This window comes from Papio anubis, chromosome 1, assembly GCF_008728515.1.
Source record: "Papio anubis isolate 15944 chromosome 1, Panubis1.0, whole genome shotgun sequence".
Taxonomy (NCBI): Eukaryota; Metazoa; Chordata; class Mammalia; order Primates; family Cercopithecidae; genus Papio; species Papio anubis.
The window spans coordinates 132,659,410-132,682,875 of NC_044976.1; the positions used below are offsets into that span (position 1 = coordinate 132,659,410).

At 49.7% G+C, this 23,466-nt stretch overlaps 2 protein-coding genes across 9 annotated transcripts in view; one reads left to right on the forward strand and one right to left on the reverse strand.

Annotated features, from left to right (window-relative positions):
* Positions 1-20,589, forward strand: part of C1H1orf226 (chromosome 1 C1orf226 homolog) — a 327,193-nt gene extending 306,604 nt beyond the window's left edge. For 5 of the 7 annotated variants that reach the window (XM_017948808.3, XM_009185747.4, XM_017948820.3 and 2 more), the window contains 3 exons: positions 101-253; positions 15,681-16,008; positions 16,950-20,589. In XM_017948808.3, the coding sequence (XP_017804297.1) occupies positions 101-253; positions 15,681-16,008; positions 16,950-17,451 (983 nt within the window). In that variant the 3' untranslated portion in view covers positions 17,452-20,589. Of the gene's footprint in view, positions 1-100; positions 254-9,925; positions 10,027-14,068; positions 14,103-15,680; positions 16,009-16,949 lie in introns of those variants that run through there. The other 2 variants (XM_009185725.4, XM_003892983.4) reach the window with 2 other exon arrangements.
* On the reverse strand, positions 6,912-9,926 carry SPATA46 (spermatogenesis associated 46). 2 transcript variants are annotated; one of them, XM_003892984.5, is made up of 3 exons: positions 9,744-9,926; positions 8,337-8,450; positions 6,912-7,654 (listed from the first exon to the last, which is right to left on the reverse strand). In XM_003892984.5, the coding sequence occupies exons 1-3, from the start codon at positions 9,844-9,846 to the stop codon at positions 7,116-7,118; spliced, it is 756 nt and encodes a 251-aa protein (XP_003893033.1). In that variant the 5' UTR covers positions 9,847-9,926; the 3' UTR covers positions 6,912-7,115. The 2 variants fall into 2 exon arrangements, with proteins under 2 accessions (XP_003893033.1, XP_009184003.1); XM_009185739.4 differs by lacking the exon at positions 8,337-8,450.
* Positions 20,590-23,466: the final 2,877 nt, after the last annotated feature.

Below are 23,466 nucleotides of genomic sequence, written 5' to 3' on the forward strand. Positions count from 1 at the left end.
CGGCGGGCAGAAGGCAGGCATCCCAAATCAGAAGGCGGGAATCCCAAATCAGCAACCTTGCCTAACGCTGCCCCTCTGCTACCTCTTGTCTCCCCTGCAGTGGGCTCCCAGGACAGCTTGCTGGAGATCACCTTCCGCTCTGGAGCCCTGCCCGTGCTCTGTGACCCCACGACCCCTAAGCCGGAGGACCTGCATTCGCCGCCGCTGGGCGCGGGCTTGGCTGACTTTGCCCACCCTGCGGGCAGCCCCTTAGGTAGGCGCGACTGCTTGGTGAAGCTGGAGTGCTTTCGCTTTCTCCCGCCTGAGGACACCCCGCCCCCAGCACAGGGCGAGGCGCTCCTGGGCGGTCTGGAGCTCATCAAGTTCCGAGAGTCAGGCATCGCCTCGGAGTACGAGTCCAACACGGACGAGAGCGAGGAGCGCGACTCGTGGTCCCAGGAGGAGCTGCCGCGCCTGCTGAATGTCCTGCAGAGGCAGGAGCTGGGCGACGGCCTGGATGATGAGATCGCCGTGTAGGTGCCGAGGGCGAGGAGATGGAGGCGGCGGCGTGGCTGGAGGGGCCGTGTCTGGCTGCTGCCCGGGTAGGGGATGCCCAGTGAATGCGCGCTGCCGAGGAAAATGACAGCCAGGGCCCGGGAGAGTGTGAGGTTTCAGGAAAGGATTGAGATTCTGCTTTGGAGGGTAAAGTGGGGAAGAAATCGGATTCCCAGAGGTGAATCAGCTCCTCTCCTACTTGTGACTAGAGGGTGATGGAGGTAGGGCCTTCCAGAGCCCATGGCTTCAGGAAAGGGTCTCTCTCCAGGACTGCCAGGCTGCTGGAGGACCTGCCCCTACCTGCTGCATCGTCAGGCTCCCACGCTTTGTCCGTGATGCCCCCGTACCCCCTCACTCTCCCCATCTCCATGGTCCCAACCATGAAGGGAAGCCATCCGTACCTTCTCAGGTACTTTGTTTCGGATATCAGGATGCTATGAGTTGCCTAACCCTCCCCCTACCTTTATGAGAGGAATTCCTTCTCCAGGCCCTTGCTGAGATTGTGGAGATTGAGTGATCTGGGCTACAAAAACCAGGCTAGTCCTTGTAGTGTGAGCATGGAATTGGAATGTGTCACAGTGGATAATCTTTTAGAGGAACTGAATCCAAACGTTTTCTCCAGCCGGACATTGAATGTTGCTTCAAAAGGAGCCTTGAAGCTTTAACATGGTTCAGGCCCTTGGTGTGAGAGCCCAGGGGGAGGACAGCTTGTTTGCTGCTCCAGGTCACTTAGATCTGATTCTTGTTTTGAAAGCCCTGCCCTGCCCACCTCCTGCTTGTAGCCCAGCCCGTCTAAATGGAAGCTGGGAAGTGCCCCTCACCTCCCCTGTGTCCTGTCCAGCTAAAGCTTTTGCAGCACTTTACCTCTCTGAAAGCCCCAGAGGACCAGAGTCCCCAGCCTTACCTCTCAACCTGTCCCCTCCACTGGGTAGTGGTGGTCAGTTTTTACTGCAAAAAAAAAAAGAAAAGAAAAAAGAGAAAGAAAAAAAAAGTGAATGCAGGCTGATAGCTGAGACTGTGAGACTGTTTTTGTCCACTTTTCTGAATCACTGCCACTTGGGTCAGGGACTGCAGCCATTGCCACCCTTGGCCCATCTCTCTGGGTGCGTGCCTTGAGCACACCTGTAAAAAGTGCCATGTGCAATTGTCTTATCTTTTATGATCTAGGCTTTGCCTAGGGATCACCACTCCTTAATGGGCTGACTGGGGCAATGAGGGAAAGCTCCTTTGCTCCTGTAAGGCCGTAAGTGGCTGTTAACAGATTTTCAAATGCCTGAAGAGATTGCTGAGACCTGCTAGAGTCATATGTTTGGGGAATTAAGTCTTTATCCTAGACAACAAGCTACAGATGCAAACTGCAGTATTTTTGGAGGGTCAATCGGCAAGGATATGATTGTCCCAAAATGGAGTTCATCGATCCTAGCTTTGCTTTAGAATGTATATAAATAAAAGTGCAGTCCTCTTCTAATGGCCACAGTTGGTTTAGCCCAGAAAGTCCAAATTAAAGGAAATAAATTCAGTTTTATGTTAGCCTTCCTTGGTGCATCAGGGTGTCAGTGGAAATAGGATGGGGTGGGGTGTGTGTGTGTTTTGTGTGTGTGTGTACACATGTGTTTATATATACATGTGTGAGGGAAGGTATGTACCTATATGTAGGATTGTGACCAGACAGAAAAGAGTGGGAATCTCCAGGGTGTTTGAATCAGCAACAGATTTGTGTTTTCTAACATGCATTTAGTTGGAAAGGCATGGTTCTGTTTGTTTTGTTTTGATCTAATTTGCCATTGGAAATAGGTACAGGTACACAGAGAAGGAAGAACTAGAAAAGTGAAATCCATGAAACTAAATGAGCAGCTGTCAGGAATCCAGTGTGACTGAGCCTACCTAGCTTGTTAAATCTAACCCAGGGTTCCTTGAGTCCAAGACTGCTTCGATTATTAAGATTTTGAATGTTCAGAGGAGTGAAAAGTCTGTTTTCTGGACGTAAGCAGGAGCTGAGGATAAAGCCAGAGGCCAGTGGATTAGGTGTGTGGAATGTGGATGGAGAGGGCTTGTGTGGGATGTGGCCAGGGAGCGAGTGAGGAAGGCCATTTCTAAATGGTCTGTAAAAACTTAAGATTGGATAGACAAAAGGAAATGGAGAGATTAAAGAATTGGGGAAACTAGTTATCTGTGTTGCTGACTTTGGGACCCATCCAAGACTCTTGCCCTTGGGGTGTTCCATGGTGGTTTCTTCCTGCCTGGGCCCCACCCTTTCCCCAGTTCAGGCCCTCCCTGAAGGACTAGTTTGTATATTGGCATCCTCCCTAGTGGGACCCAAACCAGTGCACACTTGGTGTGTGGAGATGGGAGACAAAGGACAGATCTAGGAGCCTTGAAGGATCACCAGCCATCAACCCTCCATCAGGGCCAACTAGGCAGGAAAGGGAACATTGCAGACCTGATTTCCCAACGATGTCACCCTGTCCTCCCTCCTTGCTTCTTGCTCTGCTAACTCAACTCTGCCTTCCTCTTTTTCATTCTTCTACTCTGCCCTATATGGAGGACAAATGGACACCAGGGGTGCTGACCTTATTGGTGCCTGCCCCAGCCTGCCCCAGGTGCCAGCAGGCTCTCGTGCACAGGAGTCTCCCACAGTTATGGAGCCAGGAAAGAATTTCTCCACACTGGATGGACTGTATATTGGGATTAAAAATTATATTCCTTATATTCCTGCTTATATCAATGCTCTCTCTGTAAAACCTCTTCCTAGCCTCATTTCTCTCAATGGATCTTGTTTAGGAGTTGTATTCCTTTTATTTACTCTTTGCTTGACTGCTTCCTCCTAACCCTCTACCTGCTAGCCCTCTACTTCCTAAAGCTGTGTGTCATTAACTCTGTTGGATCAACTCTCTGGGAAAAGATTCTGTTAATGTAAGTGCACTTACTCCCTGGATGTTGTCACTAGTCTAGTGGCTTTTGCTAAATAAATCTTTCTTATTTCTAAAAGCTTTTCCATTGTATTTTCTTGCTGCTTCTATTCCACCTGCTCCTTCTCTCCCCCTCACTTCCACCCCACTTCCCAAGCCAAGTGGCATCAGCTCTGTGACATGGTTCCCAAAGGTATGGGATTGAGGAAGGATTCACAAGTTCCCTGTAGGAGGAGAGGAAGATGGTGGCTTCATTTGCACTTTATATAGATCAGCCCTGCGGGATCAGAGGTATCAGTGGTTCTTAACTAGGGATGATTTTGCCTCACCAGGGGACATCTGACAATGTCTAGAAATGTTTTTCGTTGTCACAAAGCTACTGGCATGTAGTGAGTGAAGCCAGGGATACTGATCAATATCCTACAATGCACAGGACAGCTCCCCACAACAAAGAATCATCCAGCCCCAAATGTTAGTAGTCCTGAGTTTGGGAAACTCTCATCTACACCCATTTTTGCTGACTCTGCCAATCCCAGGTTTTTTCAAACTCCAAATATCATTAGAATATGTGGGTAGTAGCAACCAGTTTGTTTTTTGATTTTGAGTTTTGGGGCTTTTTGTTTTTTGGGTTTTTTTTTAAGGCAGGGTCTGTCGCCCAGGCTGAAGTGCATGATCATGGCTCACTGCAGCCCTGACCTCCCTGGGCTCTGCAATCCTCCCACTTCAGTCTCCCAAGTAGCTGGGACTACAGGTGTGCGCCACCACACCCAGCTAATTTTTGTATTTTTTGTAGAGACAGGGTTTCACCATGTTGTCCAGGCTGGTCTCAAACTCTTGAGCTCAAGCGATTCTCCCTCATTGGCCTCCCAAAGTGCTGGGATTGCAGGCATGAGCCACCACGCCTGGCCAGCATCAAGTTCTGAGTGTTTGAAAAATTACTACATCATAGATATTTGCCAATATAACTGTATAATTTTATAATCAAGATTATACAGCTCATGCCTGTGATCCCAGCACTTTGGGAGGCCGAGGCAGGTGTATCGCTTGTGCTCAAGAGTTTGAACCAACCTGGGCAACATGGGGAATGACCGTTTCTACAAAAAAAGCATAAAAATTGGCCAGGCATGGTGGTGAGTGGCTGTGGTCCAAGCTACTTGGGAGGCTGAGGTGGGAGGATGGCTTCAACCTGGGAGGCGGAGGTTGCAATGAACCGAGATCACGCCACTGCACACTCCAGCCTGGGTGATAGAGCGAGACCCTGTCTCAAGGAAAAAAAAAAAAAAAAAAAAAGGTTAAACTATTTCACTGACTTCATGACTAAATGCCTGAAATATGTAGTTGGTAGAAGTCTGAATAGGCCTATTCTAGAAATGTTCATATTGGGGACAAAACAGGCTCCTCCTCATACCTACCTCAGGGGGGATCATGGTATCACTGCAACACAGCTCAGCACGGAAGTCCTGACTCATGGGAATGCAGGCTTCCCTGCAAGGAGTACAAATGAAAGGGCAGAGGAGGTTGGTAAAGGAGGGAGAGTTTGAGGAATTAGGAGCTGTGGATCTCACAGAAGAGACTTTAGAGAAGCCAGGTCACTTTGGCTGGAACTTTTAGCCATTTTGCAGGCAGAGGACGTGTTAAGCCTGATGCTTCGTCAGGCCCAGGCTAGAGAGAAAGTTGGAAAGGTTAGATCAACTGGGTTCACATGCCCTCTGTTCTTTTCTGGCTAAGTGAACTGAACTGAGCTTTGTATTCTCATCTCGAAAATGGGGATAGTATAAACCACAAAAAGCTACTCTGGAGAGTAAATGAGATTGCATTTTAAAAGCACCTGGTAGAGAATGCCTGGCAGTGACCCAGGATAAGGGAGCTTCCTTCTACCTGCACCTGTGCTGCTCAGTACAGTGCTGGGTGCTTTTTCCTGCTCTGCTAAAACTTAGCTCTGTACTGAGAAAATTCCTGGGGTTACATTGATACAACATTAAATGTGGGATGTGGAAAACGCCTTGTCTTTAGGGAGAAGACACTAACCACAAGCACCTGGCAGGCAGGATGGGCACGTGCCGTGGCACCTGGGCTCAGTCTCTGGCCTGCTTGTTTTCCTTCTCGTGATGTGTTCTATACCTGTTGTACAGATGCCATAGAGAAGGGAGCATGGGGTTGGCAAAGGACAGGAGACAACACTAGCTCAGAGTGAGGACTAAAAAGATTGCCCAGAGCCACTCATCTGCCCTTTCAGGGCACAGGGTCCTGGGAGTGATGTCAGGGCTGCCTGGAGACCCCCGCACACTGGACTGGACAGGTTGTGACCTTGTCCTGGCTCCCAGCCCAGTTGGAGCCTGGCAGCCAAGTGGACTCTGGGATGTGGGCTGGGTGGGGTTGGGGATAGAATGGGGTGAGAAGCATGGCTCGAGGGCACAGGGCGGGAGTGGTCTCACAGCATATGATGTGATAGGGATTGAGCCCAGCCTCCCTCCCACTCTGTGGGGAATGAGAGAACCACAAATGAGATTTTCGCAGCACACTGATAAGCAGAGCAGCTCTGCTAAGCCATAGGTAAGACTCTGGAGGAAAAGCCATTGGGAGGTGAGGCAGGACCCTCCAGGCCACCTGCTGGCCAAGCCCTGGGGGAGGCAAAGACCAGGGGAGGGTTTGTGCTGGGGTCCCTGCAAGGCAGTGCCCACTGCAGTGGAGGGGCCACTGAGTCATCAGGGAGGTGAAGCAAGAGGTAAATGAGGCCTGAAAGGATGACCAGCAAGCATTTGGTGCTTTTTAAGAATCATGTTACAGTCAAGATAGATGTCCTTGCTGCATCCCTGATGCTTATCCGTCTTTCTGGGTCAGATGGACTGGGAGGTTCACTCAGAAATGGAGGAAGAGTCAGGGCTGCCCGCCGGGCACATTACTTGGTAACAGGAAGCAATAGGTTCCCATGTTTACCTGCCCATTTTCACCTGGCTCAAAGCAGCCATGAAAAGATGTCTCCTGGGTCAAAACTGATTCTATTCTGCGCCAGCACAAGATGGCTGTTCTAAGTGAATGATGGTGGCACATGTGAGCTCAGCCCTGGGTGAGCTCAGTCTCATCTGCCTCTGACCTGGCTTATACTCAGAGGCATATTGTCCTCCACATTCCCCTCCTCAGAAGATCTACCATCAAAGAAGCCTTTAAAACTGCAGAGATTCTTCCCCATGCAAATAGGAAAGGGCATCCAGCTCCTTATTCCCAGGGTGGGGCAAGGACTGAACACACAGGGACCAAGCAGAGGCCAGGATCCTAGAGCAGTGCTTCTCATAGCTGAACTGCATCAGAGTCACCTGGAGGGCTGGTTAGAATGCAGACCACCAGCCCCAGCCCCATGGTTTCTGATTCAGCAGGTCTGAGGAGGGCCTGAGAGTTCCCAGGGGATGCTGGTACTGCCGGCTGGGCACCTTACTTTGAGAACCTCTGCCTTAGAGGATATTCCCAAACTTCAGGTATTGTCTTTATTTTTAAAAGAGAGAAAGGGGAGGAGGGTGTGTGCCTGGTGTTGCTAGGCAACCATTAGCCAAAGCGGATGGGAGCCGGGTTCTGGGAAGGACAGCAGGCTATACGGGGTGACCTCAGACTGGACAGAAGGCTGTGACTAACTTTATTGGCATCTCTCTAGAGACATAAGTAGGCTTTACCGCCAATTTACCTAAGGTGTTCAGCAGGACTATTGAAGGCCTGGCAGCTGCCCGAGGAGAGCCTGTCTCCGAGCCAGGCCTTCTGCTCCTTACTCCAGAGGGCTTTGAGCTTCCGGTAGTACACCTTGCAGCTGAAGCCCTCCCTGAAGCCTCTCTTGATGTGGCTCTTAAGGAAGTCCAGGGTGGGGTACATGCGGCAGCAGGCCGCGCACTTGTAGCCGTTCTGCTGTGCTGGGTGCCACCTGGAAGCCATTAGGATGTCCTGAGATGTGATGGAGTCCAGGCCACGCCTGGATTTCTTGGTGGCTTCTCGAGGACAAGTGTTCTCTGCGGAGGAAGAGGACGAACAGATGCTCTCAGCCATGTCCTCGGAAAGGCAGTTGTCCCACTTGCCCTCATCCTGTTGCACCTCTGGGAAGTCGTAAGCTTCCAGGTGGCTCTCTTTGTCTGCACACACAAAGTAGCTGTAGGGGGAGAACCAGGGCCGGTAGATAGTGCAGTTCCGCCTCAGCTTCTCTCCGTGCTGGGTGTCCCCCAAGCTGCAGTCTGCAAAGGAAAGGACCAGGTCAGAGCCTCTGGCAGGGAGCAGTGGAACCAAGGATGCCAGAGCAGCAAGGCAAGAAGGCAGACATCAGGCATGTCCTCGGTTACCTCCACCCCACCATGATTGCAGTCCTGAGAGCAGACGCAAGATGGTGGGAAGAGCAGCTGAGGGCATTCCTTCTCACTGCATTCTTTTTCTAGGGGTACAAAGGGCCACTGGATCTTGGGATGGGAGAGGCTGCTTTTAGTTAGTAAGCCTTGGTATTTGTCAAGTCCTTCCCTTCCTGGAGACACCATGTCCACTGACTCTTCTAAGGATAGACACAGACAGGTGACCCAGCGGACAGCCAGACCGGCGGCCTCCCATAGTCCTTCTTTTCGCCACCCGTGGCTGTGACCCTTTTTGCAGCCTCACTACCCATCTTGAGGGGTAGCCTCACTACCCTCCACAGCCCACTCAGCCAGAAGCTCTTGCACCAGCTTCAGAGACAGCAGAGGGGTGGCATGGCGAGAGCCCCAGGCCTGTGGGTATCTACCAAAGGAAAAAGGGCCAGATAGGAGGCTGCAGGTGACAAGGCCACGCATGGGGGTCCAGCTTCCAGACACCTCTGCTCCCTTAGGGAAGCAGCCCCTATTCATCCTTAGCTTCTCATACATTCGCACCCAGAGTCAGAGAAGGCCTCACCTGGTGAGAGCACTGTGTTTTGTATCCCTTGCCGGACAGTGATGCTTTGGTACTGGGGTGGCAGGGCCTGAGCTGGGCTGGATGCCTCAGTGGGTACCGCTGTCTTTGCAATGTCTGGGTCACAGAAGAAACACTGGTGAGCTGAGCAAGGTTGGGAGTCCACTTCCTGGGACTCCCCCAGGCATACCTAGAGGCTCAACCTCTGTACTTCAAGGCATCTCAAAGCTGAAACAGAACAGTGACCTCTCGAACTCAGCCAGGCAGAGCTATTCTGGATGACATCCTGGGGAATTCTGAATGGGGCCATTTCTTTCAGGCCTCAGAAACATCCTCTGCAAAGTGGGATTTATGATGTGGCCCAGATGACACCTCTGTGCCTGGCCTGCCCCTCACCTGACCCTCTTGCATCTCATCACACGGATGACTTCACTCTGCATTGCCAGTCTCCTGGGCATCCTGGGACCCAGAGTCACAGGCCGCAGAGCAACGTTCCATGCCCGCTTTGAGGATTGTCCAGTTGAAATATCTCACACCCACAGTCAGGGTTCCCGTGGACCATCACTGCACAGCACACCCTGGAGTAGCTGCTAACACTTGGACAAAAAGCTGACCTGCCTCAAATCCCAGAAAAAAGCTGTGTTCAGTTTGGGGGACAAATTTATAAATGTCATGGATATAGGCAAATGAATGCTTAGGAGGCCTACTCCACTGAGCAGTACTTCTCCATTTTACTGTGCATAGGGATGCACTGGGGATCTTGTTAATAACGCAGGCACTGATTCAATGGGTCTGGGGTGGGAACCTGAGATTCTACATTTCTAAAAGCTCCCAGACGACGCAGATGTTGCAAGTCTAAGGACCGTATTTTTGAACAGGGAGTCATCAGGGTGTCCAACTTTATTCCAGGATGTGCTCATCAGTTTACCCTGCTGCTTAGGCTTCTCTGATGGTTTGCTAACTCCAAATCCTCTACAAGCTTGTCAAAACAGAGGTAAAACTAGTTTCTACTCTGTGTAGACATACGACCACCTTGAGATTTCATGCACACTCTAGGGGGGAAAAACTTGGTGATAAATGGAGGCTGAGGCAGAAGAATCGCTTGAACCCAGGAGGCGGAGGTTGCAGTGGCCAAGATTGCATCATTGCACTCCAGCCTGGGTGACAGGAGGGAAACACTGTCTCAAAAAAAAAAAAAAAAAAGTTTACCCCTTTCTTCCCTTAACAAAAATCAATACACAGCAATAACTACTTACCACAAATTTTTTGAAAAATTATTTTCTCCCCATACGTAATTTGACTTTCTCACTAAACCACGTTACATGGTCCTGTAACATGCTCTGGTAGGGTACTCAATTAAAAGCTTCAAAAAAACCACATCTTTGTGGCCCTAGTGGCACCAGAGTTTACCTGGCAGGCTGGTGGCACGAGAGAACATAATGTCGGGAAAAGCACTCAGGGCGGAGGAAGAGATTGGAGGTCCAGAGATGCTGAGGAGTGAGAAGTTCTCCATATTCTGACCACTGCGGTGTACAGAGATCACACGCCTGCTCTGGAGAGGCTGGCTGGCTGGCTTGTCCACAGGATAAACATTCTGAGCACAGTTGATGTCACAAGGCACATGATTCCACTACCCAACTAGGTTACCCTTTGGAAGGTGAATGGAGTCTAACTGCAAGCAAGATTAAAATGTGTAAAGATTGTTTTTGACTTGCCATTGCCCAGCGGCAGGCCCTGATTGAGAAGACCCAGAGAGAAGAAAATAGTAGAGATACTATAGTGATGCTGTCTGTTTGTCCCCTTTTATCTTTATTATCGTCACTTTTCTGTGTTGACACTGTCTACCCCCAGCCCTCCAGCCCTGGAAACCTCTGTCCTGTTTGAATAATCTCCTTCCTTTTCTTCTCCTTTATCAGCCTAATCTCTGTCAGCAAATATTTTTATTGTTTTGTTTTAGTTTGTTTTTTGAGGTTTATATATTTTTCACATTTTCTTTGGAAATTCAAATTTATAAAAGTTGCAGAAAAGGCTGGGTGCAGTGGCTCAGGCCTATAATGCCAACACTTTGGGAGGCCAAGGCGGGTGGATCATTTGAGGTCAGGAGTTCAAGACCAGCCAGACAAACATGGTGAAACCCCGTCTACTCAAAATATAAAATTTAGCCGGGCGTGATGGTGGGCACCTGTAATCCCAGCTACTTGGGAGGCTGAGGCAGGAGAATCGCTTGAACCCGGGAGACAGAGGCTTCAGTGAGCCGAGATCGTGCCATTGCACTGCAGCCTGGGTGACAGAGCGAGACTCCGTCTCAAAAGTTGCAAAAATAAAATCAATACAAAGAACACCCATATGCCCTGTATCCAGATTTTCCTATTAACATTTTCCCCGATTTGCTGTATCAGTCCCCTTCCTCCTGCCCCCTGCCCCATGTGTATGTGTGTATACGTAATTTTTTCTCTGAACTATTTGAAGGTAAGTTATAAACACTATGTCCTTTTACACCTAAGTACTTCAATGTGTATTTCCTAAGAATAGGGACCAAATATTGGTTTCAGTGGTTGGTGCTCTTTTTAGCGAGTGACTAAAACAAAAATGGGTGACTTAATACTGTTTTGCTCATTGCTTAAGTCAGTTTGATGGGGAGACTCTGGGACTCCAGAGAGGCAAGGTTGCCTCTTCGTTTCACTTGTCCTGTGACAACATTGTGCACTAGCAAGGTGTGGATAAGGTGAAAGATGATTGTGACTCGGAAGATAAACTGAAGGCACCCCTTTCTAGATTATCACGTGTCAACTAGATACAGAACAGGGCTGCAGATCTAAATGGCAGGTATGTTTATGCTGCATGGGGAGCGATGGCCACTCTGGAAATAGTGATGGGCTTCTTTTGAGGTGCTGTCAAGCATGTGTGACTGGAATGTGAGTTAGCTTCTGCACATGATAGTCCAGAGTTGTCTTCCTGTGTGTGTTTATTCACAGTACTGAAACATTCGAAGGACAATGGGAGAACATGATTCCCCTCGTGTTCCTCCCAGATAGCCTGGTTTGGAACATTAACATGTGTTGGAAAGTAAGTTGAAGCCACATACTTTGGCAATTTGGGGGGTATCAGCAATTTCATTTGGTCCATTATGGTGTAGAGAAAGCTCATGAGTCTGGGCATCGGTTTATGTGACTTCTAACCCCACTCCGCCATGAGCTACCTGTGTGATACTGGGCAAACCTCTCTGCTACTTGATTTTCTTATATGATTAGTTTAGACTCTAAACTCGAGTGGATGAATGTCTTCCTGGCTAAAACCCAGTGAGTGGCATGTGGGCAGTAGCATACCTGTGAGTGGTGCACACAGGGCCCCGAGGACTTGGAATTGCATTCATTCTGTCTTGACCCATCACATTCCTCCCACTGCCAACTTCAGACTTTCCCACTGGAACCTCAGACTTAATGTAAAGGTGCTCAACATACTGGGGGGAAATATGGAAGGCGGAATCTCTCAGTGCCTGTGTAGAGTTTTAAAAATGCGACCCAGTTTTGGTTTAGTCACTGAAAAGTTTGTGGGAGCCTGGTGGTTCCCGGGTGCGCACCACTCTTTGTAGCAGGTCCCCTGTCTTGTGTGCTGTGTCCTCCCGAGGTTTGCTGTTGCTGGTGGCCCAGGTGGTAGGTGACACTCTCAAAGCGATTGGTCACTATGTAAAATGAGTCTTTCTCTTGTTTGCTTCCCACCTGCTTTCCAAGCCCCTTTCTCGGACAGGTAAGATATCCCGTTGTTTTGTGGATGACTTACATTCCCAGATGCCCTCCTCTGCTTGGGTGTGTGCATGTTGGGGGGTGCTGTGGGGAGGGCCACCTGGCTGGGGTCCAGTCATCTCTGTCTCCTCCATTGCCATTATTTTCTGAATCATCAAGCCTGTAGTCCTAAAGCAAGAGAGACAATGTGTGGGGGTCATTAGCATCATCATCAAGAAGGACCCATTGCACGTCCTCAGACACAGGGATAGAGGGACCCCCAGCCAGAGGCCCACTTTCACTTGGAATAGAAGGGCAGTTCTCAAGATCTGACCTCCAGAGCCTCTGAAGACCACTCACATAGAGGGGTTTTTGAGTGGTTTTTATAAATGGAAAAAGACTTGTGGGCAGTTTCCCTATAGTGTCAGCCCGTCATGCAATTTTTAAGAATTCATGTAAAAGTCAAATTCAATTAAACAAACTTATTAAATGCCTACTATCATGCAAGACCCTAAGGTCGGCATTGTAGAAGATAAAGAAACACTTTAGATGCTGTGGCCCCTCAAGGAGCTTACCATTTTAAGACAAGGTGTATTTACTGGAAAGACTTAGACAAGGGTAAAGGGAGTGCATGGTAGGCTATTTTTACATTACTTGACAATTCAGTGCATTATAGACTATGTTATGAAGGGTAGAGAGCAAAAAATACAGAAAATCTAAAATGGTGCATAATCCAGAGTTACGTTTATTACAAAGAGTGTTTTAAAAATAATAATAGCTTATAATTTGCTAATCACCTTGACAGGTGTTTTTGGTGCTTGCTTTTTTGAAAACGAGTATGTCTACTCTGAAAAGTCACTTTAAACCAGTAAGGAGACCACCAGGGAAATGTCTGATTTGGGAAGTGGTGGCAATTTGCCTTCCCCAGGCATTTCGTACAGTTTCATTGTTGTCTATGTGCTTTCTGGTTTGGGGGAAAATAGTTAAATGGTTTGGTTTCCAAATCTTCTTTGCTAGTTTGCAGATGACATGATTAAAGAAAATAAGACAGATGTGGGACCCGACAGGCAAATTGTGCCAAAGTGGAGGATGTGGCAAGATACACACTTAGGAGAATAATCAGGAGTTGATGACCCTGCTTGCTGTGGAGCGGGCTGGAAGCTTCTGCTGGTGCGGCGGGTCTCTCCGGAGCCCAGCCAGCTCAGGCCCTGTGTCCGAGGGATGCTGTCATGCTGTTCCCTGGCAGGTCCTCACCCTGAAGTGGTGAAGGCCACAGGGCTCATCTGCAGAGACTAGTCTCCACTCCTCTTCCCACAGGTTTTCCTCCCTGCCACCCAAAGGCCCTTAGAATATGATGTATCTAGGTAGTCAGCCTAGAAAGGATAGCACCATTCATTCATCTCTAAGAACTGGACAAAGGTGACAGTAAACTATGCATTTCTTAACCAGCTTCAGTTAGATTAAGCAACCCTCCCTTTACTATCTCTACACAGCCCTCTATCAAATCCATTGATTGTACTTACTGATTTGATTGCAATGCTATCCCTTCCTGGACTTCAAGGACAGATCTTGGTGCTTGTCCTCCAGGCTCAAAATTGTTTTATTTGGGAAACAACTGGAGAAATCTAAGGATGAACTTTGATAATGTAAAGGAATTGCAATACTGGCATAATCATATAGAAAACTCTTATTATTAAGAGATTTAAACTTAATGATGACACCTTCCAGTCATTCACACAGAGAAAAAGACTTGTTTTCTTGAGATAACAGATATAGTGGCCTTTATTGCATTCTTCTCTCAATTTGTTTTATGTTTAAAAACTGTCATTTCGGCCGGGCGCAGTGGCTCATGCTTGTAACCCCAACACTTTGGGAGGCAAAGGCGGACGGATCACCTAAGATCAGGAGTCCAAAACCAGCCTAGCCAACATGGCGAAACCCATCTCTACTAAAACTACAAAAAATTAGCTGGGCGTGGTGGTGGGCGCCTGTAATCCTAGCCGAGTGAGCCAAGATCACGCCACTGCACTCCAGCCTGAGCAACAGAGTAAGACTCTTGTCCCCCCCAAAATAGTAATAGTAATAATAATAATAAATGTTTGTATACTCATTAAAAAAAAAAAAAAAAAGGATAGCACCACTGAAACTACAAGAAAGGTTTCCACTGGCCCAGGATGCAGCAGTGCAGGGCAGAAAGAACTGCTTTCCACAAAAATTCTGCAGAAGAAAAAGTACACCCTAACCCCAGTTACTCTTAGAAGAGGCTCTGAGAATAGACATTTAGCAGAGGTGTTGACAAGGAAAGGAGCCTAGTGATCAAATGATCACTTCCCTCAGACTGATAACATATCAGGGGTAGTTGGTGTAGACAGAAACCTTGACCCAGGTTCCAAGGCCTCAGAGTGGGTCTGGCTGCCTGATGACTGAGCTGGATTTCCAGATAGGGAGAGGATGGCCAAGTGTGAGTGTGTGGACAGCATGGCTTAGAGCCTGGAGCTCCAGTCATTTCAATAACAAACTTTTAAGCTACCACCTTGGCCACCACAATTTTCTATCTACAAAATGGGTTTTGGCGAGTCAAGATCTGTATTGAGCACAGCTGTGTACCAAACTGAGGCTAGGTGTTGAAGATACAAAGATGAATGAGGCGTGGCCTCTGCCTTGCAAATCTTTACAACCTAATGGGTTTATACCCAGCTCTTTGAGTTAATTTTTCAAGCCAAAGAGGATCCCTACGAGAAGGACTATGTACTAGGCATATATAGGCAGCTGTTCCATGATCTGTAGCAGGACAAAGTTGTGGACAAAGCCCTGAGCTTTGTGTTAGAAGGCCTGAGTTCTAGTTCCAGCCCTGCTAGTATTAAACTGTGTGACCTCAGGCACGGCACTGCATTATGTGGAGTCTTGCAGGCTTCATCTGTAGGTAGATATCCTTCCATGCACCACCTCCCTAGGTGGTTGTAAGGATTAAGTAAGCTGATGTTCATTAGGATCCTCATGCTTCACTGGCACTGAGTGGGGCTGACCTATCCATTTGGTATGAACTGATTCTGAACCACCACTTAGCATCTCTGCAAGAGCTGGCCCACTCGCTCAAGTCCCACCTCTGTAGACCTGAGGAGCTGCTGCCCCATTTTTCGTGGAGAATTTGTACTATACTCATGGCCTTCAGTGGGGAGCTTCTAACACCAAGCCTCATCCATGCCGTCCCTCCACCAGCTTCCAACCCACTGAGAGCTCAGCACGTGCTTATAGCGATGTAAAAATGTCACGTTTCATTGCTTCATCCTCATTTTTTCTTTACTTCAAAGGGCGTGGTGACTCCAAGGTAAAGGGGCCAAGCCCATGAATCAAGGAGGCAGGTTTACAGGAACAATTTTATTTTTTTATGGCTAGCATTAGTCACTGATTAACTTGGGTGGGGCAGAGCTAGAATTTCTAGTTCCTCTCCCATCAAGAAAACTGCACTGGGAAGTTCAAGAGTGTCTTTACCGGCTCTCACTGAATATTTCCAAAGGCTTGGAAGTTACAAGTTTTGGGTGTGGGATAAGGAAAGCTGAATGATAGGGCACAGGTCCCACTCCCTTTTCCTCATCATATCGCTCTGTCCCCTCTTTGTTCACAGTTGACCACGGCATGTTTGAGAATTTGAACACAGCCCTCACTCCAAAGCTCCAGGCCAGCCGCTCCTTCCCCCACTTGTCCAAGCCCGTGGCCCCCAGCTCTGCCCCTCTGGGCTCTGCTGAGCCTGGGGGGCCAGGACTCTGGGTGGGCAGCAGCCAGCACCTCAAGAACCTGGGCAAAGCCATGGGGGCCAAAGTGAATGACTTCCTACGGAGAAAGGAGCCCTCCAGCCTGGGCAGTGTGGGTGTGACGGAGATCAACAAGACTGCAGAAGCACAGCTGGTCAGTGGGGCTGATGCGGCTCCAGGGGCTTGGCCAGAGGATGAAAGGTGAGCCCCTCACCCGCCCAACATCCATGCCCCTCTGTGAACCCACTTGAAAAAGTACAGGGACAAACTACGGTATCTCCACAGGAGAACAGCCCCAAGGCAGGGGTGTGAGATTGTCCTGTACTGAAAAGCTGCAGGATCAGGCCACGTTCTCAGGAGCTAGCTTCATCTTCCGCAGCCGCAGCTGAAGGTTGCTGAGTGCCTACTATGTCCTCAGCTCTGTGCTGCTGAAGGTTGCTGAGTGTCATGTCCTCAGCACTGTGGTTCAGACTTTGGTTGCATCATTTTGTCTAACTCTCCCAGCAGCCCTGGGAGGTAGATGGTATTTCCATCCTGCAGGTAACTCACGTTCAGACAGGCAAAGTAAACAGCTTGAGGTCACAAAGTTAGTACTTGGCAGAGCTGGATTTGAACCCAAGTATTGTCCAGAAGTTCCCCAGGTAGATTCTGATGCCTGGCCATAGCTGAGAACCGCTGCCCTAGACCATTGCTTGTGGAGAAGCCTGCACCTGTCAGATCCCACTAGTGCAGGGCGGGAGAAGCCCCCCGTAGCAGCCCTCCTGTTCTTCCCCCTTCTACCAACAGGCTCTTTCCAGGCCTTGTTTTAAACACCTGTGCATCTGAGGTGGGCATGCCCTCCGCAGGTGTTACTCCATGGGTTCTGATTTGACAAGCTTCACCAGTGGTCTCTATCCTATCTTCTAGAGGCCAGCACCTTGTGCTGCTCTGAACAGTGAGTGAGCATGGACCAGGCCAAAAGCTACTGTTGTGCTGAAGGTGCTGAGACCTACATGCCAAACCAAGAACCAGAGCCCAAGGAGTAGAGCATTCATTGAGTGGGGTGGGTCGAAAGTGCAACTGGAGTTGGAGAAGCAGGATGGCAGGTGGACTGGTGTCTTGCTGTCCTTAAGCATGTATGTTTATTGTCATTAACCTTACAGATCAGTCCTGCAAGAAGCATTTCCTCGGCTGGATCCTCCACCTCCCATAACCAGAAAGCGAACCCCTCGGGCCCTGAAGACCACCCAGGACATGCTGATTTCATCACAGCCTGTCCTGAGCAGTCTGGAGTATGGGACAGAGCCGTCACCTGGGCAGGCCCAGGACTCTGCTCCCACTGCCCAGCCTGATGTCCCAGCAGATGATTCACAGCCAGAGGCCACCACGGAAAGAGAAGAGAGAGGCGAAGTTCTACCTAATGGAGAGGTTTCCCTGTCGGTACCTGATCTAATCCACAAGGATAGCCAGGACGAATCCAAGCTAAAAATGACTGAGTGCAGAAGGGCCTCCTCCCCCAGCCTCATCGAGAGGAATGGCCTCAAACTCAGCTTGAGCCCCATCAGCCTGGCTGAGTCCTGGGAGGATGGCAGCCCCCCTCCTCAGGGACGGACCTCCAGCCTTGACAATGAGGGCCCTCACCCAGACCTGCTGTCCTTTGAATAGAGCCTCTGCTCTTTCCTGCTGAGCTCTGCCCTTGTCTTCCTGCTGCTTTCTCCTCCACTGCACACACTGACCCTGGCCCCAACTCCACCGTGCCCTTGGACTTCCTCGTATGAGGCACCAGCAGAGAGCCAGTCGTCCATCATGGGATTTTGCAGGACTGGAAGTCCTTGAGTAGTTCTAGTTAAAGAGTCTATCTGCAGAATGGCTAAAGGACTCGATGCCATCTTGAGCCTAAATTTCTGTAACCTCCTCTGAGTGGGCTGCAGCCCTTGGACATTAGAGCTCTTACACTCTTGAGCTTGTCCTGTCTTCTCAGTGAATTGCAGGGCCACCAGCCCAGGGCGATGGATCTTGCAGGAATTCTCTTTGCCTGTCCCCTACATGCACCTCCTCCCCTGCTGTTCTCCCTCCCACACCCCGTCCCTTCTCTCTCCTCCTTGATGGGTCTGAGGCCCCTGGCCTCAGCGGGAGCAAGGCTGGATGAGGAATGATGGGTTTGGCTTGATGATAGGCCCTGGCCTGGAAAGCCACACACCCTGACCACAGCCCAGCCATGGCTCCTCTTGGTCCCAGGACAGCGCAGGCCCCTGATTGCCGTGTTTGCTCTGCCCCTGGGGTGGAGGCCAGAGGAGATGCTTACCAGGCCTGAGACCTTGAGAGTTCACCCAGGGTTCCCAAGGTTTCCCCCATCTGGTCAGATGTCAAATACAAAATGGGGGCATCCTGCACAGAAGGAAAGATGAGGCTTCCTTTGCTGTGTATGTGAAGACAGGAGAGCCAGGCCCCAGCAGATGCAGCCGAGCACACTCTGGTTTTGTTTTTGGGGGAGGGCCCAGGAACTTGGGGGTGGTTTTGGCATTCAGGGCTGAAGCTAAAAACCCAGAGCAGAAGTAGGGAGAAGGGAGTGAGGATGGGACAGAGAAGAGCGATCACTGGGGATCAGAACAGCTTTTCAGGGGCCACCTTACAACCTAAAATGATGCCATTTCAGGGCCTGGGCCTGCTGTGAGAGCCAGAGTGAAGCGTGTGCAAGATTGGAATGTGAGAAGAACTGAGGGGGGAAACCACTTTTAATTAAGTGGAAGTGCTTTGTGCTTGTGCTGAAGTTACCTGGGCCTCCTGTAGCCCTGGACCTCACTGGAGTGGCCCCGCCCTGCCCATCCCTGCCCTTCCTTTATGCTGATGCTGGTGGGCTATGTCCTGCTTCAGGATCCATGTAAGGGACTGACCAGGTTCATCCAACCTTAACTGGTTTCTGCTCTCCTGGATTAAGCCACTTTTAGGTCTCCCACGAGGGGTCCTATTGTGCTGTCTTCCTGTGGCCAGCAGACCCTGTAAGGGGGTGATCCTAATCCCGGGGCTCTTTGCAGCAAGAGGAGAACATCCCTTTTCTTGAACAAGGTGGCCAGTTCCCTGGGAAAAAGCTGGGAATGGCACGTCCAGCCGGGGCAGGCGTTGCGGCATCCTTCTCCTGGGATTCCTGTGGCCTCCCCTGTTCTATTCATTATTTGGCTTCCCAACCATAAGCTCTGGGATACCCAGGGCTTGCTTCCCAGCTCATCTCATCTCTAAGCCTTTGCTCCCCTTCCCACCACCACTGCTATGTAAAATGGCCATGCTAACTCCTACAGAACTAGGAGCCTCAGCAGGATTGCTAGGATGTGGGTGCCTTCCTGCATTCTTGCTTCTGCAGCTGTGTGGCCTTCCCACAGCCCTCCCACCACTTTCCCTTCTACCTTGCCTTCCATTGTCTTCCTTCTCCCAGAAAGCCAGGTTTCAACACGTGCTCACCACTAGCTCTCTCCCCTCCCTCGTGGGGGTTGCTGCAGCAAGGCACCTGCAGGGCCTGGTAGAGTGAGCAGGGCTTATGTGTACGTTCTTTACGTGTACATCTCCAAGGTTGTGATGTCTGACTGTGATGTCAGAGAGGAGGTCTCAGGACTAGCATTTGGGGTCCTGTGAGTTTTCCCAGAATGGTTTGGGGTATCACACAAAACACCAGAGCTGAGGATAGGGGTAGAGTCCCCAAACACACATCCTGGGAGCAAGCCACTTCATCTGAGTTTCCCATACCAGGAACATGATTTGTGCTTTGGTGGGAAACTTAGCAAGTCCCTGCACTCTGGGGCTTCTCCTCTTCTAGAGCCCAGGGCGGCTCTGGCCCGATGATATGGCAGCCATAGGTACAGGTATTGCAGGTGCAGTCTTTCTTAAGTACCCTACCCTGCCTCCACTCTATAGCCCAGCTGCTGCTAGAGTCCAGGACCTTAGACCCAGGATGAGCAAAAGGACTCCACCAGGTTGTCCAGGACCATTGCCACGGTGACCCCAGAGTTCTTCAGACTTCTGTCTGATACTGAACACAGTGCCACGGGACCCTGCTCCAATCTAACTGCCTACAACCCGCCCATCCCCCTGCTGCAGGGGTGACGCTGCTACCTCGGGAGGCTCTCTTGAGAGTGGTGTCTGGTCTTAGATGCTGCAGATAGTACCTGGTGCTAGGGTCTAGGTGCTGCCCAAAGTCCAGCAGGATCAGCTACTACTCATCCTGCAGAGGCCTTGGCCCAGACCAGCTCTTCCATCCAAAGGCTCACCTGATTTCCGTGTTCATCTCAACAGTCTGGCCTTCCTGTGACTGCAGCCTGGCAGCCACACCCCCCAGTAATCCCACACAGTGAGTCCAGCTTCTCTGGGAGCTTGGCCTTCAGTTAGCCCAGTCCAAGAGAGGGCAGAGTAATGAGGAGGAGTAAAGGACCTATCTTCTCTGTCCACATAAGGAATTTGGGACCACAGGGTCTTTTATCTCCTTGTTACTCCCCAACCCCATCATAACCTCCTACTCAGCACACAGCTTTATCCTGGTAGATTATAAGGTGAGCTTCCAGAACCTGGCAGGAGGCTGGTGTATCCCTCTGCACAGAGGGAGGTGTATCTGCATGTTGTGTATGTGGCTGATATGGAAGACATACATGTATGCAATCAATCAGCCTTTAAAGAAGACTGGCTGCAGTTCGGAGGAGGAGGAGGAAGATTACAGATCTATTCTGAGTATTTTTTAGAGAGTTAATATTTATATTTTTAGTAATTTTCTGGTAGAAGGAAATTGCACAATAAAATGATTTGGTTTGGTTTGCTGGCTTTGTCTGTTTGATTTTCCTCCTGACTGATGGGGAGCAGTTGGTTTCCTCAAGTCTGACTTGTTGGGTGGAGGGCACTGGCATTTTCCTTTGTAAGCCTGGAAAAGTGGGAAATGAGGGAGGTAGAATGTGAGGAAGATAGGCACTACTGACACCTCCAGCCTGAACCCTTGGCGGGGAAATGACTTCTGAGGATGTGCCATCATTAGCTCCCCTGGCTGACCACTGTGAGGGGGTACCTCTGTCGAACCGACCTATCACTGTTTCAGGGGTGCCATCATGATGGGCACAGGCAGGACCCTCTTTGGGAGGAAGTAGGGGGAAGTGGACATGGGCATCTGATCATCCTCTAGGGTACTCGTTCTTTACCTGGGTCCAAAACCCTCTTCCACCAAGAAAGGGATGGAGCTTCGCATTTCTGTGTGCGCCTTCTTCCAGAGAGGGACGGGAGCTTCTATCAGCCTCTCAAAGAGAGTCATCAATACATGTCAGTGATTTGGACTTAGGTACTTACTGGGAAATTGTCCCCAAGGACCCCCCTGGACAGGGACATTCCTGATGCTCACCTGCGGAGAGAAGGTGGCTCAGAGAAGAGCTGGCCTGGAGTCCCTTTGCCCCATTGCTGCCCCTAGGCCAGTGTCAGATCCAAGGACCCAGAGGACCCACACAGCTGAGTATTGGCCAGGCCTTTATCCTGCTTAAAAAGGAAGGAAATGGGGAAGAAACAGGAAGGGAAAGGGGTGTTCAGTCTGTTCACAGAAGCCACGCAGATTTCCAAAGGGAAACATGGGACCTTTCTGCGCAGCCCTCTCGTGCAGATGTGACTATGCCTGGGGTTGGATTCCACAGTTCCACATGCAGGGGCTCCCTGGCTCCATATCAGAGGCATCTCAGGCATGAGGCTAAGTCCCTAATGTTTTCTGCATCTTGTTCCACTCAGCGGAGGGGCAAGAAAAGAACAGCTGGGCTCTCAAAGGTTGTTCGCTGTCTCTGCAGTGGGGTGCAGCATTATTGTCCAGGGAAAGCAGGAAAAACACAGAAAGCAATCTTCCATGTTTTGGGAAAAGGCATTGAAAATACTTACAGTAGCAACTTTTTTCTTTATGAGTATGCTGCGGTGACTCCAGACGACCTCTCCCATTGAATGGCTTCAGTATCTTGCTGCAGTCATTCAGTTGTGAAATGTGCTTTTAACATGCCTTTCCCACTATTATGTGAAGTCGTTATTTTTGTCTAAGATCAAATATAAACAGTTCTAGTGTAAAAAAATTTTTAAGGAAATTTTAAGTGTAAAAATGGAAGTGCATATGTCATGTTTTTTAATTCTGTGCTCTACGCTGAGCCACTGTTCTAGAATCTGGGGGACAAAGATGCATTTATTCAGACAATATATCCAAGCCCCTTCCTGCCATGCACTGAGTGCTATCTAGGGGACTGTGGTGACATTGGTGGAAAAGTGACACGCAGCCCTCTTTCTCCATTCTGAATGGATGGGGACACCATCATACCTGCCCTCCCGGGCACTATGCTGACAGGGTATGTGATCAGGATGTGAAATGCAGTGGAAGCACCACCAAAGCGGGGCTCAGGATGAGGCAATTAATTTCAGCCGAGAGAGTGCTCATTTCCTCTGGACTAAATCTGCTGGTAGTAAGTAGTTGCCGAAGGAAACACACTAAGAGGCCATCAGGAGACCCACCTCATTCCGTACGTCTGTGCCTATGCTGGCAGGGACCCTAGTTGGTATTCAGAATTTTTATGAAATTAGTGGACCCGGAAATGTACTCAGATGCTAGCCTAATCTCGGAAAATTCCTGCTGGGTCAGTTTAATCTGCTCTCAGATTTCACAATGCCTTTGAGGTCAGTGAATCCTGGGAGTGTTCTAGAACTCTCTGTGCTTGGACTCCCTGTCCTCTCTCTGCTCCCCTCCCCACAGTGCGGAGTTTCCCAGGCCAGCCTAGTTGTGGTGGCAAACTCAGTGATGGCTTCTGTGAGATTTTGGCCCTCAGAGTGCCCCGGGCTTCAGTCGCTCAGTTTGCTGCCCTGGTTTGGGACATTCAGCCTGGAGCCTCCCACTGTGGCCCCTCTGTGAGTGGGAACAAGTAATTAAGTCCATATAGCCCTCGTAGAGAGGCTCCTACTCCCCCTTGGAAAGCTTCATCAGTGCTGATGGCATTTAATACCTTTCATCTCTCCCAAGGAAATCCACTCTGGAAGCTTTAAGTTGTCCAGTGAAAGCATCTTCAAGTACATCTCCCCTCCAGGATGCCCCCTCTCTGCTACTGTTTGCACTGGGGGCACAGGATGAAAGCCCAGAGTCCCCACCACTGACTTCCTCCTAATGAGAAAATTCCTCCACTTTCTGTATCTAGGGACCAGCTCTCCTGATACACAATTCCTCTTTGTGTCCAGCTTATCTCCAGCTGCTGCCATGATAAATAGTCCAGCCCAAGGGAGCCTGGGGAAGCTACCCCACAAAACGAATCACTTGGCTATTAACAACACAGACGAGGAATCAAGCTTGAGGAAATATTTAAGGACCACCTCAGACTTCAGACTGTATTCTCCTTCGTGTGAGTTGCCTGAGGAATCTGTTGGTTATATAGAGCAGGGAACATTGCCAGTGTGTTCTTTGGAATTGACCAAAACAAAACAAAAAACCCCAAACGAAGAGCAACCTCCCAACACACCGCAACTGTTTTTTTTTTTTTTTTTTTTTTTTACTGTTTAACCAGCCAGCTGTTTCCAGTGCCATCTGCTTAGCTACCTATTTCCTGAATCATCCCTCCATGTCTGCCGCCACCTGCTTTCTAGGCTTGCGTTTATTGGGGAATTCTTGTTGGCTTGGTCTGATGTTCAAGCACATCCCAGTGTTCA

Bases quoted from the DNA above. Each gene is read 5' to 3' on its own strand.
- SPATA46 (XM_003892984.5), bottom strand. From the start codon at position 9,846: ATGGAGAACTTCTCACTCCTCAGCATCTCTGGACCTCCAATCTCTTCC. The intron at 8,451-9,743 runs GTAAACTCTGGT...TCTGTGACCCAG, and splicing joins TCGTGCCACCAGCCTGCCAG to ACATTGCAAAGACAGCGGTA. The intron at 7,655-8,336 runs GTGAGGCCTTCT...TTTCCTTTGCAG, and splicing joins AAACACAGTGCTCTCACCAG to ACTGCAGCTTGGGGGACACC.